The sequence below is a fragment of the Phoca vitulina genome, unplaced genomic scaffold (genome assembly GCF_004348235.1).
Source record: "Phoca vitulina isolate PV1807 unplaced genomic scaffold, GSC_HSeal_1.0 scaffold48, whole genome shotgun sequence".
NCBI classification, from domain to species: domain Eukaryota; kingdom Metazoa; phylum Chordata; class Mammalia; order Carnivora; family Phocidae; genus Phoca; species Phoca vitulina.
Window position 1 is genome coordinate 12,205,864 of NW_022589751.1, and position 17,868 is coordinate 12,223,731.

Consider the following 17,868-nt stretch of genomic DNA (forward strand, 5'->3'; position numbering starts at 1 on the left):
CTAACAATTTGATTTGATTGACTTTGCTATCACCAGTGGATTACTTAGTTACGCCATAAATTCAGTGAAGCTAAAAATTGTCCAGAATGTGCACATGTATGACTTCGGTGGATTTATTTGTATTTACCATTGAAAAAAGGCACAAAGCATTCTGTTTACCTGAAGCTGCTATTTTTATCCAAAAAGTGTCCTGGATCAAACTTCTCTAGATTGGGAAACTCCTTGCAATTGAAAAAAACAGACAGTAATGCAATACAGTAGTGCCCTGGAACCAAGAAATGGGAGAGTAGAATGTTACTTTATCACACTTATCCTTGGTTCTTTAAAAAAAAAAAAAAAATCTAACACTCTTAATTATAGTGGATTGAATAGGACTGAGCACTCTTAAACTAGCCTCATGAGTGGTTGTCTAGTTATGGCTATTTTACACACACTCTCATACATTACCTTTTACTGAATAATAAGATGGTTGTCGGTGGGAAGAACAATATTATGGTCAATGTGCAATAATCAATTGTTGAAAAACTAGGGCTTGCAACCTATATTGTCTAGACAACGAACTTTACTGGAATTGCTGCCTCAAATCGGGAGCTTACATCTCACAATTTTTTTCTTTCTGAATCCAGATATGAATGAGAAAATGAGATATAAAATTGCTGAATCAAACCCTACTTCCCTCACTTATAAAATGGGGTGGGGGTAACCAAAACAGGCTTTCTTCTTTTTTTCCCAAAAGATCGTGAGGATTAAATGATAAAATAATAACGATAACCACAATTTATATTGGGGCCTTCACATTTACCTGATACTACACTTAGTTTTTTAGAAATCTCATTTAATCTTCACTTCAACCACATCCAGTAGGCTCTCTCTTTGTTCATATGGTATAAACAAGGAAACTGACATTCAGAAAGAAGAAATAATTTGAAGTTAGACTTTTAGCAAGTGGCATGGTTAAACCCGAACCAGGTTCTGATTATAAAGCATACCTACTATTTAAGTGAAAGCTTCCTTTTTCATTTTTACTTTATTTTGCATTTCCTTAAACATTACTTTACAATAATTGGAGTAGATAATACATGCACATGGTATAAAATATAAAAAAATGTACAAAAATGTGGAAAGTGAAAATGAATCTCTTCTTTTCCTATACTCTTTTGGTTTCCTTCTTGATATAATCACTGTTACCCACTTATGATATATCCTTTGGGAGATAGCTTACAGATTTAAAAAAAAAAAGACACATATATACATCCCCCACTATTTTCACACAAACAGCAGTATCCTATGGTGTTCTGTCACTTGCTTTGTATTCCACTTTATCGAAATAAGGGAATTTTAAAAATTCTTTGGAAATGAACATTCAGGGATCTTCCAGTCTTTAAATATCAAAAATACTGCTATGATGCATATTCTTACTTTGGGGGAGGTATTCATGAAGGATAAATTCCTAGTAGTGAAAGTGCTTTTTAAATTATGTTTTGAATTTTGATGAATACTGCCACATTGCCTTCCATAGAGGTATTTTACACTTTACAGTTTAACATTCTCTGTGCATATATTTGAGCCACCACGAATAAATTTTCGTGTAAGATGTGAGCTAGGGATATATATTTTTTCCAACTCCCCCAGAGTTTTCCGAACTCTATCGAATAATCCATATTTTCCCTCTGGGTTACAAGGAAAAACGCACCTTTATCATGTACTAAGTTTCCATATAAAGTTCAGTTTATTTTTATACTTTAATTGATCTATTAAAGCTATAGTACTCAGCTTCAATAACTGTGATTTTAAGATTTTATTTGAGAGAGAGACAGAGTGAGCAGGGGGAGGAGCAGAGGGAGAGGGACAAGCAGACTCCGCACTGAGCATGAAGATGGATGTGGGGCTTGATTCCACGGCCCTGAGATCACGACCTGAGCAGAAATCACTACAAAAAACTTACTACATCCTCAATGCGCATGAGTCGGACACTTAACCAACTGAGCCACCCAGGTGCTCCAATAACTGTGACTTTATATTTTAACATTAGGTAGGGCTATTGTGACTATTTTTTAAAAATTTTCCCTATCAAATTTGGGATGTTAGTTTAGTTCCAAAAAATACCTGGTTGATATTTTTGAGATTTCATAAATGTATAGATTGATTTTGGGATAATTGCTCTCTCTTCCTTGCCATAGAATAAGTTAATTTATTAAAAACCTTACATCCTCTCTTTAACAGCTTGAAGTTTTTTCTATAGATCTTGAAATTTCTTGTTTATTCCCAAGTATTTTATCCTGGTTTTTATTATCAAAAACTTGTCTTCATTATATTTTTTATTTTATATAGGGTAGCAATTGATTGTTTTAAAATAATAAATTTGTGGGGCACCTGGGTGTTGTTTAAGTGTCTGACTCTTGATTTCAGCTCAGGTCATGACCTCAGGGTCGTGAGATCAAGCCCCATGTTGGGCTCGTTGCTCAGCTTGGAGTCTGCTTGAGATTCTCTCCTTCTCTGCCCCTCTCCGTGCTCACGCTGTGTCTAAAGTAAATAAATAAAATCTTTAATAAATTTGTACCTAACCAGTGAATAATTCTATTTTTGCAATCATGTTCAGGAAATTTTCTTGTACTTTACAGGTACAATTGTTTCATCTACAAATTTGCCTTCTTTAAAATTTTTTCTTATCTCATTCCCTTTTTCTAATTCTAGTAATGGTAGATAGACTTTATTCCTGGTATTAATGGGGATCCTTTTAGTCTTTTATCAATTAGCCTGATTTAAGAAATGTTTTCTCTAAGGAGCTAGTCATCCATTCCCATTTTATTAAGGGTTTAACAAACTAAAAATGGATGTTAATTATCAAAACCATTTTCTATACAAATGAGACATCATGTGATTGCTCCCTAAATTCTATTTACATGGTGAATTTTTTTTTTATTTTTATTTTTTAGAGAGAGAGTGAGCTCAAGCATGTGCAAGCAGGGGCAGGGAGAGGCAGCAGGAGAGGGAGACAGAGAATCTTAAGCAGGCTCCATACCCAGTGCAGTGCCCGACAGCAGGCTCGCTCTCATGACGCTGAGATCATGACCTGAGCTGAAATGAAGAGACAGACGCTTAACTGACTGAGCTATCCAGGCACCCCACATGGTTAATTTTACTAGATTTCCTAGTGTTAGACCATTCCCGTGTTCCTGATTATCTTCACTTGGTGGTGGTGTAGTATTTTTAATGTGATGCTAGACCATGTGTTAGTAGACTTTTGCACTGATATTTTTAAGATTGGTAGCTATTTGTTTTGTAGTGTTTTTGGTCAGGTTTGGCACCTTTTCCTCCTCTTCTATTCTTTATAACTGTTTAAATGTAAAACCCAACCCCTTAATCACTACAAAAAACTGACTACATCCTCAGTGTGCATGTCAATGTTCGGTAAATGCAAAGCGCTCTACAAATATTAACTGTTAGAAGCAGCAGTATCTCAAATGTCATGGTATGTGAGGTCCTGGAAGATAATTTGGGTTAAAGAAGGTTGACTGACACTTGATTACCTTATAGCTGCAGACACATTTTCTATCTCTTCCTCCTTTTTAAAATCCATAATGAAAAATAAGATTTCATGAGATTCTCATTATTGGAAATCACTGCCCCCTTTACACATTCTCTCTGAGAGTGGGAAGGGGCCTTGGAACCCTAGATCAGCCTCCCCCACTCTAGGAAGGCAGAAATGCACCCCAACAATCACCATGCAGAAATCATTACGCTAAGTGCATAAAAATATGTTGCTGAACCCACTGAAGAGCCCCGTGAGGATGTGTAAACAAGTTCAGAGATGTTAGGTAACTTCCCATGGTTACACATTAAGTCCTCACATAGACACTCTACCCTAACTTCTATGTCCTTTTTTCCCCACTACTCACTTTCCTGCATTTCACATTCATCCTTTTGTTCTTTCATGCAACAAAACTGACCAAAAACTCATATGGGCCAGGCATGAGCAATAGATACCAGCCCAAGAAAGAGCAGAATCACAGTCCCTACCCCTGGAGAGCTGAACATTTGTGAGGAAAGACATTAAATAGGTAAAGTGAGGTGTGTGAAATGTTCCAAGGCAGAAATGTGGAGTGCTCACCTGAGCCAACAGTTTAGGGTGACCTGTTTGAAGAAGTGAAGACTCATCAGGAGTTAGCAAAGGAAAGATGAAGTTATAAGGGGAAAAAAATTAGCCAGCTCAATGGAACAATATATATTAAGGGACATAAAGAAGGTACATTCAAGGACCCAGGCTGTAGAGGTCAGTGGGGGCCAGATCACAAAGAGCCTTCTATGCACACATCTGGGGCTTAATCACAAAGCAACCAGAGATCACAACTTCTAATTCACAAGATTCCTTTTTCACAGCAAGAGGCAGAAATTACTTAGTTCTAAATCACTTCATTTTAATACCCACCCAGACCTACAGGATAATTGGTTTGAATTAGTTAAATTTCCTTGGTCTGCAGCAGCAGACATAGGATACTATGGGGTTGGAGCCCATAGGAACCCAGTAAAGGGCTGCTTTCCCCAAAACTCCCAATTACCAAGCCCTGCTGTCCAACATCACTGTGAAATTGTTCCCCAGGAAAGAAAGGTTGAGAGCTGTGGAGAGCAGGTCCAGCCCTGGCTCTTGGACTAACATCTGAATTAGAGAAGTTAGTTACATCATACCACTGCCAGTTATAATTTGTACAATTTGTCCCTTCCGTCTGCCTCAGTAAAACCGCCCCACCTCCTCCCTTCTTAGACAGCCTCTGAAGGGCACAATGCTCCAGCCTCCCTCTTTCCTCCTCTGCTGCTGACCACATCCCACCAAGAATCAGAACATACCTTGTTAAATTCTGAGAGTCAGAAAGTGTTAACCCTGCTTTCAAAATTCTTATACCTGGGAAGCAGTATTCTGAGAAGAGCGTAAGAAAAGCCTCTACAGTTGAGTTAAACTAGTAAAATAAACTGGTTACCTAGTTGAAATGGGCAAGACAGCCTTAGGAACATGTTAAGACAACAGAAAATAATGGAGACAAAAGGAAAAAATACAAATCACTGATAGTAAAATAATTTTATTTGGTTTCTTTTTTTAAAAAAAGGTAGCAATTCACATATAAATTTAGACTTCAAGATTACAGTGTATATTTGCCAAAAGGAACATCCCTGCAGGAGGGATAGACTTAGAGCCTGAGCGAGCACTGGGAAGCACACTCCAAGGAGAGTTTAAGTGGAAGTAGTTTCTATACAACTTCACAACACTAGTTCCCTGTTCCTCAATTCTGCCACCAGGGGGCTTGTAAGAAAACCCACATCCATCACTTTGGGGCAACAGCTTTTAGCTCATGGGAATAGGAAACATCTCTAGGTATGAAAGCACAAAGGTCAATGACCCAAATTTCCCACAACAATCATTATCTATCTGCAGCAACAATACATGACAGATGAATAGTTTATTCTTATAGTTCAAAGGTTCTTTAAAGGGCTAGAGAACACAAGATCCATTCATAAAGAGAGTGTACACAATAAGCAAAAATTAAAAAAGGATTCTCTCCATTATTACAAATGCCTCTCTAGTATAAGGCCCAGGGAAAAGACCCACTCAAATTTGGGATTCCTTCCCCATAGAAAGTGTTTGGCACAACCCGCAAGCTGTCATGAGACTGACAGGACTGACAGCGGAAAGGTTTCTGGAAGTGGTCCCATGACTTCTCTGTCTGGCTTGACCACAGTATACATGAAAAGTGTCTTAAAAAGCTGCACACACTCAGGCTTAACTATGGGGCACACTGTTTCAGGAAAGCTAATCCGAAGGGAAAAAAGGCCCAGATGAAATAGGTCTCCCATAGCCACAGGCTAACTCATAACTCACTCTGTCATCCTCTCATGGGAGATTAAATCCCCTGGCTGCCCAGGAAGTCAGTGGAATCCTGACTTCCTAGGGAAGGTGAAAGCTGGAGAACAACTTTGATTTCAGCATCTCAGAGCCAGGTAAAAAAAAAAAAAAAAAAAAAAAGAAACAAAGATGACCAAAGATGCTGTTACTCTGTTCCACACTATGTAGGCTCCAGAAGAACAATATTGAGGAGAATCAGTGTGCTAGTAACCATGGCAGCCCTAGGACTTGGCCTTCAGGCAGAGGTACTGGGGCAAATAAATGTACCCCAAATCCAGTTTTAAAAATGAAAACTTCCTGCAATTATGATATAATACTGTGCAGTGAACAGATGGGAAATTACATGCTGCTCCTCATTCTGGTTAAAGCCCTGCCCCGCTCTTGGCCAGCCAGAGCTGAGAGGTGACATATAAGGAATTGTCTGTGGCTAAAAACCAGGCACCTTCGTTATGAATGGCCTGGGGCAGTGATGCAGATAGTCATCATCCAATGGAGGGGAATGCAGGGCCCCAGAGCTTTGGTTCAAAGCAAAGGTTTCATCTCACCCAGAACTTCAAGCCAAGCTCTATCTCTGAGCCTACTAATGCAATAACTAGTAATTAGGAATCCCTGGTTGGGTGGCAAGGTACATATCCCAGCAGGCCACCAACTTGACTACAGGAAAACAAAAAGGTGCAAATAGTATCAAGTAAATGGTTGCTCAAGTGGAAGATCATTTCCTGGAGAACTTCAGTGGACTAGATGCCAATCACATGGATGAAGCTGGGACTGGACCCCAAAGAGAGAGCCTGGGCCCCAGGCGTAATCGGTCTTCTTTACACTTACCGCATCCTGGCCATCTTCTCTGACCTCCTATGTCTTGAATGGCTGAGCACACATTTCCCCGGGGACCAATGTAAACATTATTCAATAGATCTCAGCTTAGAAAAACACAGCTTGTTATATACTTAATGTCTCACATTCCAGTGCAGGCAGTATCTTAGCATCAGACTTTCCCTCATTCATGAGTACCAGTTCAGAAAGGAAGACACACAGGATACTTGATAAAACTGTGGCTGAAAAGACATTTGGGTGCCAGACAACTGGCTCTATCTTGCAATCGGCTGATAAACCAGGGCTACCACAGGAGAGGCAGAACAGACGGAGCACAGGTTCTCTGTGAATCTGAGGAGTCATATAACCATTGTTCCCACTTAACCCCTTGGGCCACGTTCTGATACGGGAGTACATTTCCACCACTTGCATCAACCTGTGCTCTCCTTGTTTTGGATGGGGCTCTCTCCAGAGGGTTCAAGAGTCTCCTCAGAGAGGAGAGAACTTTTTCTTCCAGTCCTAACATCTGAATATTTCGAAGCACAAGAGGAGTCCATGAACATGCTAGGGATGTTGCTGCCAAAGTAGATCTTACTGTTAGAAGCAATGGCCTGGTACCTTTTGAGCTCCAGATATTCCGGGGTCAATTTGTGCTGTGTGGGGGCAAACAAGAGCAAAGGAATCAGGACACTTTGGTCCAATAGTCATCTCTCTCTTTCCTTACACATTTTTCCTACTGCTCTTCTGAATCATTACTCAACTCTGAGTCATTGCCAATGACCTTCTCTCACTTTGACGTGTGGCTCTTACATTCACAGCTGTATTTTAGACTTGAAGTTCCTTAAACAAGCTCATGTCTTAATGCAGGGAGAAGCGTTCATTTTTTAATAAAAAAAGGATTGAGGAGGTGGGTTTTTGGGAACAATGATAACAACTAACATTTCTATAGTGACTTGGAGCCTATAAAATGCTGTCGTATCTACTTTCTTATTTCATCTAGCTGAGTTCAAACTGGAATCAGCCTGGAATCTCTGCAGGTTCTCTTAAGAGGTAAACAGGTCAATAGATGAGAGTGGCAGAGCTTCATAGGCGCTGGGCTCATAACCATCAACCATCTGTTATTCTGCTTCTCTTGACCACATTCTAAAAGTGGAAAAAGATCTCAAGAAATCACCTGGTCTGGCCTCATGCCTCTACCTAGAAGCTGGATGTGTAAACTGACTGTGATGGACACATGTTTGACAATCAAACAGTTCTTTCTCCCTGTCACAGTTTTGGATTTTTTTGTTTTTTTGTTTTTAATTTAAATCATGGTGCCATGATACATCCAACCAAAATCTCTCGAGGTTTGATCAAAATTTATTTCTAATATTCCCTGGAACATACTTCCCCCAAAGCCTCTTGGAACCTTCCCTAGTAATCCTTTCCTCATCTCAAGTCCCCAGCCTGTCCTCTAGGCCCTTCATAGCACCCCCAACACCTTCTACTCCCTGGGTCTACACTCTCTCTGCTGAAACACTGCCATCAAATCTGGTCACAGTGCATAACCAAATTACTTTCTAATGCCTTACTAATATAGATCATGATCTGAATAGCATTTTTCAAAATGGCATAAAACTGCTGTCCCTTTCAGCATAAGGCTAACCTCAGTGACAAAGTCTTGATACTTGTGCCCAGCCAGCTTCTCCCATGACAGATTTGGATTGCTAGTTTTATACACAAGTTTCTCAACTTGTCTCCATCTTGACCAAATTCCATTCTGTTTCTATAGAGCTGTGTCTCTTGCAATATGCTAGATTTACTTCTAAATTTATATTGGATTTCAAAGTACTGACAATTCTCATTATATAAACCTATCATGTCTTATCATTTCTTCTGAACCCACAGTATGTTGTTCCTTTCGAAACTGAAAGAATTTAAGACCTGTCTATACCTTAAATCTTGACTCTAATCCTTTAAATCGCACCAAACACTGGCAACCTCTTTCTCAACTCTTTCAATGTTGTGATCTACTCTACAATTAATAATTTTATAAACCTTGGTCATATCCTTCCCTTCTCAGAATACCACAGGGGTTCTAGCTGCCTCTTCCTAATTCCTGCTAAGTAGGCCTACATTCTCTAAACCTAGACTGACCCGAGTCCCTATACAAACACTGTTCACCTGTATCACCCAACCTCCTTTCTCAAATTATCACACATAAAATTCCGCACAACTAGAATATTTTTAAATCCAGTTAACAAGCAGTACTCAGGGGCATTTGAAAACGTGTGTTGTGGGGAGCACTACTGATGCTTAGCAGGCAAGGGTCAGGGATGCAAAATAGCCCATAATGCATGGGACAGTCTTCAACAATGAAAAAGTATCCCATCTCATAATGCCAAGAAAGTTGCTGATGAGAAACACTAAATAAACTTAGCATTTATACAAAAAATTTACCTTACCTGGGAAGCAACTCTAAATGGACTTTACTCTTCTCCTGTTACTCCTGTCATTCCATGAGAAGACCCTCACCTTTCCTGATTACTGAGCCCTGATACGGCAGTACGGATAGATGATTTATGGTATCTGACTTGTGTTTATATATCTCCGTGCCTTTGTCCTAGCTCCCCACTTTTACAAGGAACTATACAAAGTTCTCTTCCCAATGAGTGTGCAATACGTCTTGATAAGTGATTGGCTATTTCCAGAGAGTGTGATGTCAAACTACCCTTCCTTGACACTGGATAGATCACCACTATCATATTAGAGCCCCACCCCCAACTCCAGCCCCAAAGAAAAGCAAAATCCCAAACACTATATTATAAGGAGTGGGTGAGAGCCAGTCACCTTGTTTGAGGTGGCATACTTGTGTGCAGCATAATACTCAGCATCTGCCTTTGCCTTCTCTCGGGCCAGGAATGCGGCATCTAGGAAACAAAATAGAGTCAGGGTGTTTAAAACAAAGGAAAGTTGTAATCTATTTCCTCAGCTGCGTTAAGAGTTCAGATTTTATGTTAAGTAGGGGTCTCTTTCTCCACTGCCTAATATTTTAATCACTTTATTTTTTTAAAGATTTTATTCTTTTTAAGTAATCTCTACACCCAATATGGGGCTCGAACTTACAACCCCGAGATCAAGTCACATGCTCCACTGACTGAGCCAGCCAGGCACTTCTCAATCACTTAAAGGCATTTAACAACATTAGTAGTTTTCAAATCCCAGTCCCCAGCTAGACTCTTCTCAAAGGGGAATACTCTTGTCAACGTCAAAGAACTCTCAGCTCATTTTCCACCTAATGCTGATCCTTCTTTCCTCTACCCCTCATCACTCAAAAAGCCTCACACCCTACCCAGGCTCTGGATTCAAGTAAAATAATGAAGTCTAGATATGAAAGCTCTGCTCTATTTATTGCACTGTCCCCACCCCCTCCAAATTTGATCCAGAATCAGTTAATGCAGAATGATAGGAAGCAGCAGTATATAAGCAAGAGGTTGAATGTCTGGTCTTCAAGACTGTGAGCCTAGAACATCAACATCTCACTCTATGAAATCAAGAAGTCTGAGAGCCTCTATGAAAATTGGGGCTTTTTTTCCCCAGCTAATTTTTTTATTTTTTTGGTTGCCAGGTAGAAAAGAAACTGGTAGTGGTGGGTTTTTTTTTATCTTATTCGTTCTTTACAACTGGTTATGAGTAATTCTCATATTTTGTCTGCCTGAGAACAAAGTGGTAGCTAATAAGCCACAACTTTAGGACAAAAAATGAAAGGATGAGATACCTATAATCACAAACCAAACCAAGAGCTGAACATGTATTGACAATTTTTTAAAAATTTGTCTAGGGTCTGAGGGCAGCCACCTCCTCCAGACCAGATTATTCTGACTATGGCCCTCCCGCCTACCACAATCAAGAGCCTGATCTCTGAGGCAGACAGGCAGTTTGGGACAGTCAGAGCCTCTTTTCTCCCTGATGTACCTTCAATTTCAGAAATGCGCTTTTCAGTTTCTTTCTCCATCACCTTCTGCTGAAACCGAATTTTTGCCACCTGTGCAATCTTCTCCGCTTCTATAATTATACACAAAAGAAGACACATTCAAAAATATTTCTCGAGTTCCAGAAATACTTAGAATTAGCAGCACATTGTCTTAACATTTAATTATTTAGGTTTTTATGTGCTGTTTCATTAAGTTTTATCCACCCAGACTGTAAACTACTCAACAGAAAAAAGGGAATTTATTTCCTATTTCACTGTTCTGTTGACAGTGCTAGTTTTGTGGGAAAGGGGAATACAAAAGGTTCCATTCCTTCATAGGATTACACAGCAACGGTCCACAGGCTAATGGGAAAAATGATACTTCATGAAAGTACTCAGAACAAAAATAGAGCAACATAAATGCATGGTAACACAGAACAATCTTATAAAATGGCAGGAGAAAGAAAGAACAAGGAAGGTAAGTTAAACCAAGAAAGGCCTTCTGGAAGTAATCCTAAAGAAAATAATGGACATGACATAGGAGGACATGGCAGAAAGCATAAAGACAAGAAGAATGAATGAAGTCACAATGAAAAGGTGATTATGGAGGCAGGTGACAAGAGAAGACAACAAATAATTAGAATAGAAAGAAGGCTAGATGACTCCCATCCTCAGTAACAGGCTAAAGAAATTTTATATACTCAGGATCAACTTGGTTGATGGTTAAGTTACCATCAGGGAAATAACAAGATGAAAATAATATCAGAGAAGTATAATTCTGACTGCTGTTGAACATAAAAGAGAAAGTTGGCTAATTCTTCTGGCACTGTAAAAACAAGTGTTGGGGATGAACAAGTTACCTGCAGCAGGAAAAACCAAACACCCTCAAGTAAACCAGTGGCCTAACCAAAGGATCCAGGACCAGGGAAGAAAGACTCTAATTACACTTTGAATTCAATCATTGCAATTCTTGAAGAACTTCCTCAATTCTCCTTTTCAGCCAAAGAGGGTTAGTATTTTAAGACATCTTATCTCTGACCCTTGGGGGAAGTGCACAGTAGAAAAAAAATTTCCAAGTGGCTTCTTATTTCCAGAAGATCCAGTATCCTTTAGCAACAACTCCGGCACATACTTTCCTATTTCCTCATTAGCATAAAATCAACCTATATCACACCACCCTCCAAATACACTACAATGTTCAACTGGACTAGAAACTTACCTATAAGCAGAAACTCAAGACAAAACTTGAATAACACTTAAGGCATCTGGAGCCTACAGCTAGGACCCAGAGAATGGTGTCTCAACATAGAGAAACTGTTGCAGTCATCCCATTTAACACTGCTCTCTGACGTACAGGGATAAACCAATAAAGAGCATGAGTAGACTTACAGTTCTAGAAAAAGGATGGAGAAGGCTGAGAAAACCCTTCAGCTAACAACACCTTAAAGTGCCAGATAAAATACAACTTTTTTTTTTTTTAATGCATGGCTAAGATCGTAAGAAAGGAGGAGAGCTCCTCAAGAGACATAAGCAAAGGGAGAGCTGAGAGCCAGTACAGTGGTGGCCTTGGTGGTGGTTATCAGACAAGTGAGGGAGAGGGACTTGGATTATTGCCCATGCAGGGCCAGGAGATGAGGCCTTGAGATGTTAGAACTGAGACTCCCGTATAAAATCGAGACCACTAGAGGGCTTCAACTCCAGGCTAAAAAACTCTACCCACCAGCCCAATGAGAAGTACGCTTTTCTCTACCTAGACACATCACAGTGAAATCGAAACACCCAAAAACATAGAGAAAAATCATAAAAGAAAAAGAAGAGGAAGCCAAACAAAAATTAAATAATACTGCCACAGGACAAAGAAAAGTAAGTTTTGTTGGGCTTAGAACCATAGGCTAGATTACCATTCAAGAATGAAATAAAACCATTTCAGACCATAGAAGAATGATTAAGTATGTACTCCTTAGCCTTCACTGAAAAAACAAAACAAAACAAAACAACAACAAACTAGCAGAAAAAAAAGAATGAACTGCCAAAAACAATGGAGAGGAAAAAATTAAGTAACACCTTATAAATCAAAATAGATGTTTACTCTAAGAATTGATGATAATGATAATAATTAATTGGGGAATAAAAAGAACATAAAACCAGAATACGAGGCAACAATATGTAAAACTGGGGGACAGTGATAAGAATTAAGGCTCTCTAAGGTTTTATTTAAGAGGATAGAAAGAATGATTAGCTTTAGACTTTGTCAAGTCAGGTATGCTTATTAACATTTTATAGGTATGACTGTACATTCTAGAAACAATATAAATCTTCTCATCAAGTAAAAGGAAGAAAAGAATAAAGAAAATCCAATCAATTCAATACCAATCAGAAAAGAGAAAAAAGAAGCAGAGGAAAAAATGCATGGTAAATAGCACAAAATTAAATGATACAAACAAATCCAAATACAGCGGTAACCACAATAAATATAAAAAGACTAAACTCACCAGTTAAAAGACAGATTCTCACATTGGATAAGATAACAAAATCCAGCTATATGCTGTTTACAAGAGACACACCTAAAACATAATGACATAGAAAAGTTGAAAGTAAAAGGATGGGAAAAGATACATCAAGAAAATAACTAACCAAGAGAAATCTGGCATAGCTATAATATCATTAGACAAAACAGATCTTAAGCTAAAAAGTGTGTCTGGAATAAAGAGGGTTATTACATAATAGGAGCAATTCTCCAGGGAGATATAACAATCCTGAATCTCTTAATGATACAGCCCTAAAATATATAAAGAGAAAAAAATTACAAGTCAACAAATCCACAGTCATAGTGGGAGATTTTAATTTTAACACACCTCTCTCAGTAGCTGATAGCTCAAGAAGGCAAAAATTAGAATACAGAAGATGTAAACAACACAATTCATAAGCCTGACCTAATGGATATATATATAGAGAAAACTGCATCTGACAAATAAAGAAAACACATTCAGTCTTTTCAAGCATACACAGAACATTTACCAAAAAAGTACCATGTATTGACAGGCCGCAAAGCAAATTTCAACAAATACTTAAGAATCCATGTAACAGATCATATTTTCTGACTATCATGCAATATTAGAAATCAACAATAAAGTGGTAGCCCCCTAAAAAACCATTCAATCTGAAAAAAATACTTTTAATACTTGATAAGTGAAAGGAGAAATCATAATGGGAATGTTTTTTAAAAACTAAAACTGAACACCAATAAACTACATTTCGAAACTTGTGAGATGTACCTAAGGCAGAACTTAGATGAAAATTTATAATCTTACATGTTTCCATCAGAAAAGACTGAAAACTAAAGAATTAAGTAACTCAAGAAGTTAGAAAAGAACCAATGAGAAAACTCAAAAAAGGCAGGAGAGAATAATAAGTGTAAATAATATAATTGAAAAGTAAGTGATAGTAGAATCAACGAAATCAAAATGCAGTTTTGTGAAAAGAAAGTATAACAGACCTCTGGGCAAAACTGATCCAGGAAAAGAGAAGGCACAAATAAACAATACTAGGAATGAAAAGGAGGCATGCATATTTGGTAGAGAGTTTTAAAAATCAGAAGAAAATTCTGCAAATTTATGCTCCCAAATCTGAAATTTCAGATGACAATTTTCTAGAAAAATAAAACTGCCCAAACTTAAAGAAACAAATACCTGAAACTGACCTACAGTTGGTATAGAAATTAAATCAGCAGGCTAAATGTTACCACAAAAAACAAACAAGCATACAAAAAAGCATAAACCCCACTAGACCAAGATGGTTTTTACAAGTGAGTTCCACCAAACCTACAAAGAGGAGATAATAACATATTTTATACAAAATGTTCCAGAACACAGAAAAAGAAGAAATGCTCTCCGACTCATTTTGAGGCTAGTATAACTGTGAAAAAACTAACAGTAACAGTACAATAAAAAAAAAACTGTAAGCTGAAATGTATGAAATAAAAGTAAAAAAATAAATAAATAAAAGTAAAAATTTTAAAGAAATTATCAGCAAGACATAAAGAGAAACGTATTGGGGTGAATCTCCTACATCATGTTCAAGTGGGTTCATCCCAAGAAGGCAAAATAATTCAGTAAGAGAATCTATTAATATAATTCACCACATTAACAGCTTCAAAAAGAAAAATTATATGGTCATCTCAACAGATACAGAAAAAATTCTCAAAGTTTTAACAGCCATTCATGATAAAAACTCCCAGCAAGCAAGAAACAGAAAGAAACTTCATTAACCCAATAAAAATTAAGTACAGCAAACGTCACTGGGACTATTTAAAGTTAGGAACAAGACAAGAATACCTGTCGCCATCTTTTCTTTTCAACACTGCACTGTAAATCAGAGCCTAAACCAGTAAGGTAAGAAGACTAAAAAGACGTGGAACTACAAAGAAAAAATCAGAACTGTCCTGATCTGAAGACAATGTGACTGCTCACACATGGGAAATTGGAGACTATTAGAAATAGCATTTTCAGCAAGACTGCTAAACAAACAAAATTAACAGCATACCTCTACAAAAGCAAAAACCAGTCAGAAAATGTGCCTTCAAAAAAGAGACTATTTGGTGCAGCTGGGTAGCTCAATCAGTTGAACGTCTGTCTGACTCTTGGTTTCTGCTCAGGACATGATCTTGTGATCTCAGGGTCGTGGGGTTGAGGCCTGTTTGGGACTCTGTGCTCAGCGGAGTCTGCTTGTCCTTCTTTCTCCCTCTCTGCCCCTTCCCCCGTGCTCGTGCACGCACTCTCTCACTTTGTCTCTCTCTCTCGAATAAATGAATAAAATCTTAAAAAAAATAACCTATTTATAATAGCAAAAAACTTGAGGAATATATAGGAATAAAACTCTAAGAAAGAAAGTGCCAGAACTTTAAGAAGAAAATTTTAACACTTTTTTGAAAGGCATTTCTCATAAACGGAGAAATATAAACAGATTTATAAGTTTCAGTATCACAAATATTGTAATTCTCTCCAAATTGACATGTACAGATAATGTAATTCTAATCAAAACCTCACCACAGCATTTTATAGAACTTGAGCTGATTCTAAAATTTATATGGAGGAATGAAGAGCCTAGGATAGTCCAAGACAATTTTAGGAATAGTTAGGATTTGTTAAGAGGAATAATTAAGGAGAAACTTGCTCTCCCAGATAGCAAGATTTAACATAAAAAGTGACAGTAATTGAAACAAGGTAATTCTAGAGAAGGACAGACCAAGAAATTAAACCAGAGACCCTAGCAACAGAACAATTTATATACAGTATCCTGTTATAAGACAGATGTGGCATTAGAAATAAATAGAGGAAATAATGAACTTTTCAGTAGTCTAAAATAATTGGCTTGCTACTTGGAAAAAATAAGCTAAATTCCAATGTCACACTAAACCCTAAAATAAATTCCAAATGGATTCAATATCTAAATATGACAAGCAAAACCGTAAAACTTTTAGAATAAAATTATTACTTTGAGGTTGGGAAAGAACTCTTAAATGGGATAGAAAAAGCACAAATCAGAATGGAAAAGACTGATGAATATGATTACATGAAAATTAAATATATACGAATGTCAAAGACATCATAAAGTTCAAAGACAGGCCACAAAGTAAGAGAAGATATTGTAATGCATAAATCTGGGAAAGGATTAATATCCAGAAGATATAAAGAACTACAAATCAGCTCAAAAAAAGTAATTGAACAATGGGCTAACAGTATACTATAACAGGCAATTCACATACAGAAAAAGAGAAACCTGAATGACCAATAAACAATATTGAACTTTCCTAGTAATCAGAGAAATACAAACTGAAATTATGTGATATGTGTCCACCATCACACTGACATAAATTTTAAAAGGTCTAATAACTCTAAGAATTGAAGAGGATATGCAGAAATGGGAATTCAGTAAGGCAACAAAGGAATGGGAACGCAGACCCTACTGAAGAGAAGGTAAGATGGTAGAATCACTTTGCAGAGCAATTTGGCAATACTGAATGTTATAAATTTGAAGATGTATGTACCCTATGACCCAGCAATTCTACTTTGAGATACGTATTCCAGAGCAATGCTTCTCAAACTACCTATGGGAAAGCAACCTCTCCCCTTATTTGTATTTCAGTCTGTTAAGAAGCAATATTTTATAAATTATAATAAAAATTACTAGGAAAAATATTAGAAACAAAAACACAGGCTCCAGTTTTTTATTATTAGACTCAACAGACATAAAATTACTGTGTAATACTGTAAAAACTTCTAAGCACTCATTCTCAATTTCTGTAGTCACCTCATTATGGATCAGAAACAAAAAGCTGGTGATACAGGGCACTGACTGACACTACATGCTGAGTAGCACTACCACAGAAAACTCTGAATGTGTGTACAAAGAGACATGGATACGCAGCACTGTTCATAATATGGAAAAACTAGAAACTACCTAACTCTTCAACAGTAATCTATCGGAATGAACTGAGGTTCACTCACAGAATGAATGCACAGCAGTTAAAAATTAACTAAATCTACACATTATCAGTATGAATAAAACTCAAACAATGTTGGTAAAATAAAGGCAAGTTGTGGAATAAAAGGTAAGAGTTTGATATCATTTTTATGGTTTAAGACAATTCTATGAATTGTTTATTGTTACATATTTACAGTTACAGTATAAAAGTATGGACAGAAAGATCTGCATAAAAACTTTAAAATAGAAGCTACTCAGAGAAGGGAGGTCAAGAAATAGGACCAGGTAAGGGTACACAGGAGGCTTCAAATGGATAAATCTATTCTTAAAAGAAAATATGATCTGAAGAAATGTGGCAAATATTAAGCCTTAATTTTACTATTCTCTGTGCATTCCTGCATATTTGAAATAGTCAATGAAGCACTTCTTAAATTTTCAGCATCCTAAGGAACAAATGACTGAGAGCCTAAGAGGGCAGTCCAATATACAGTATCCTGGAATGTGAGGGAAATCACTGTGATTCAAAATAAGCTGTAAGCAATCCTACCCTACTGTCGGAGAGGACATCTATCCATCCAGATAAAACTCGGTGCATGTCAACAGCAAGGATGCATACTATAATCCTGAGCTTTGGCCAAAAAACTTCCCTATTCTTAAACTGTATGAACAAAACTCTACCACACAGAGGCTAGAGTTGCCCAAAAACCCTATCCATTTTTCTTGT

General features: G+C 37.5%; 1 protein-coding gene across 1 annotated transcript in view; it reads right to left on the reverse strand.

The window, feature by feature from the left end:
* Positions 1-5,054: 5,054 nt before the first annotated feature.
* The window catches only part of ERLIN1 (ER lipid raft associated 1), a 38,454-nt gene continuing 25,640 nt past the window's right edge, over positions 5,055-17,868 (reverse strand). The window contains exons 10-12 of the mRNA XM_032432456.1: positions 10,664-10,753; positions 9,539-9,618; positions 5,055-7,362 (exon numbers count right to left, since the gene is read on the reverse strand). Coding sequence (XP_032288347.1) covers positions 7,141-7,362; positions 9,539-9,618; positions 10,664-10,753 — 392 coding nt within the window. The 3' untranslated portion in view covers positions 5,055-7,140. The remainder of the gene's footprint in view (positions 7,363-9,538; positions 9,619-10,663; positions 10,754-17,868) is intronic.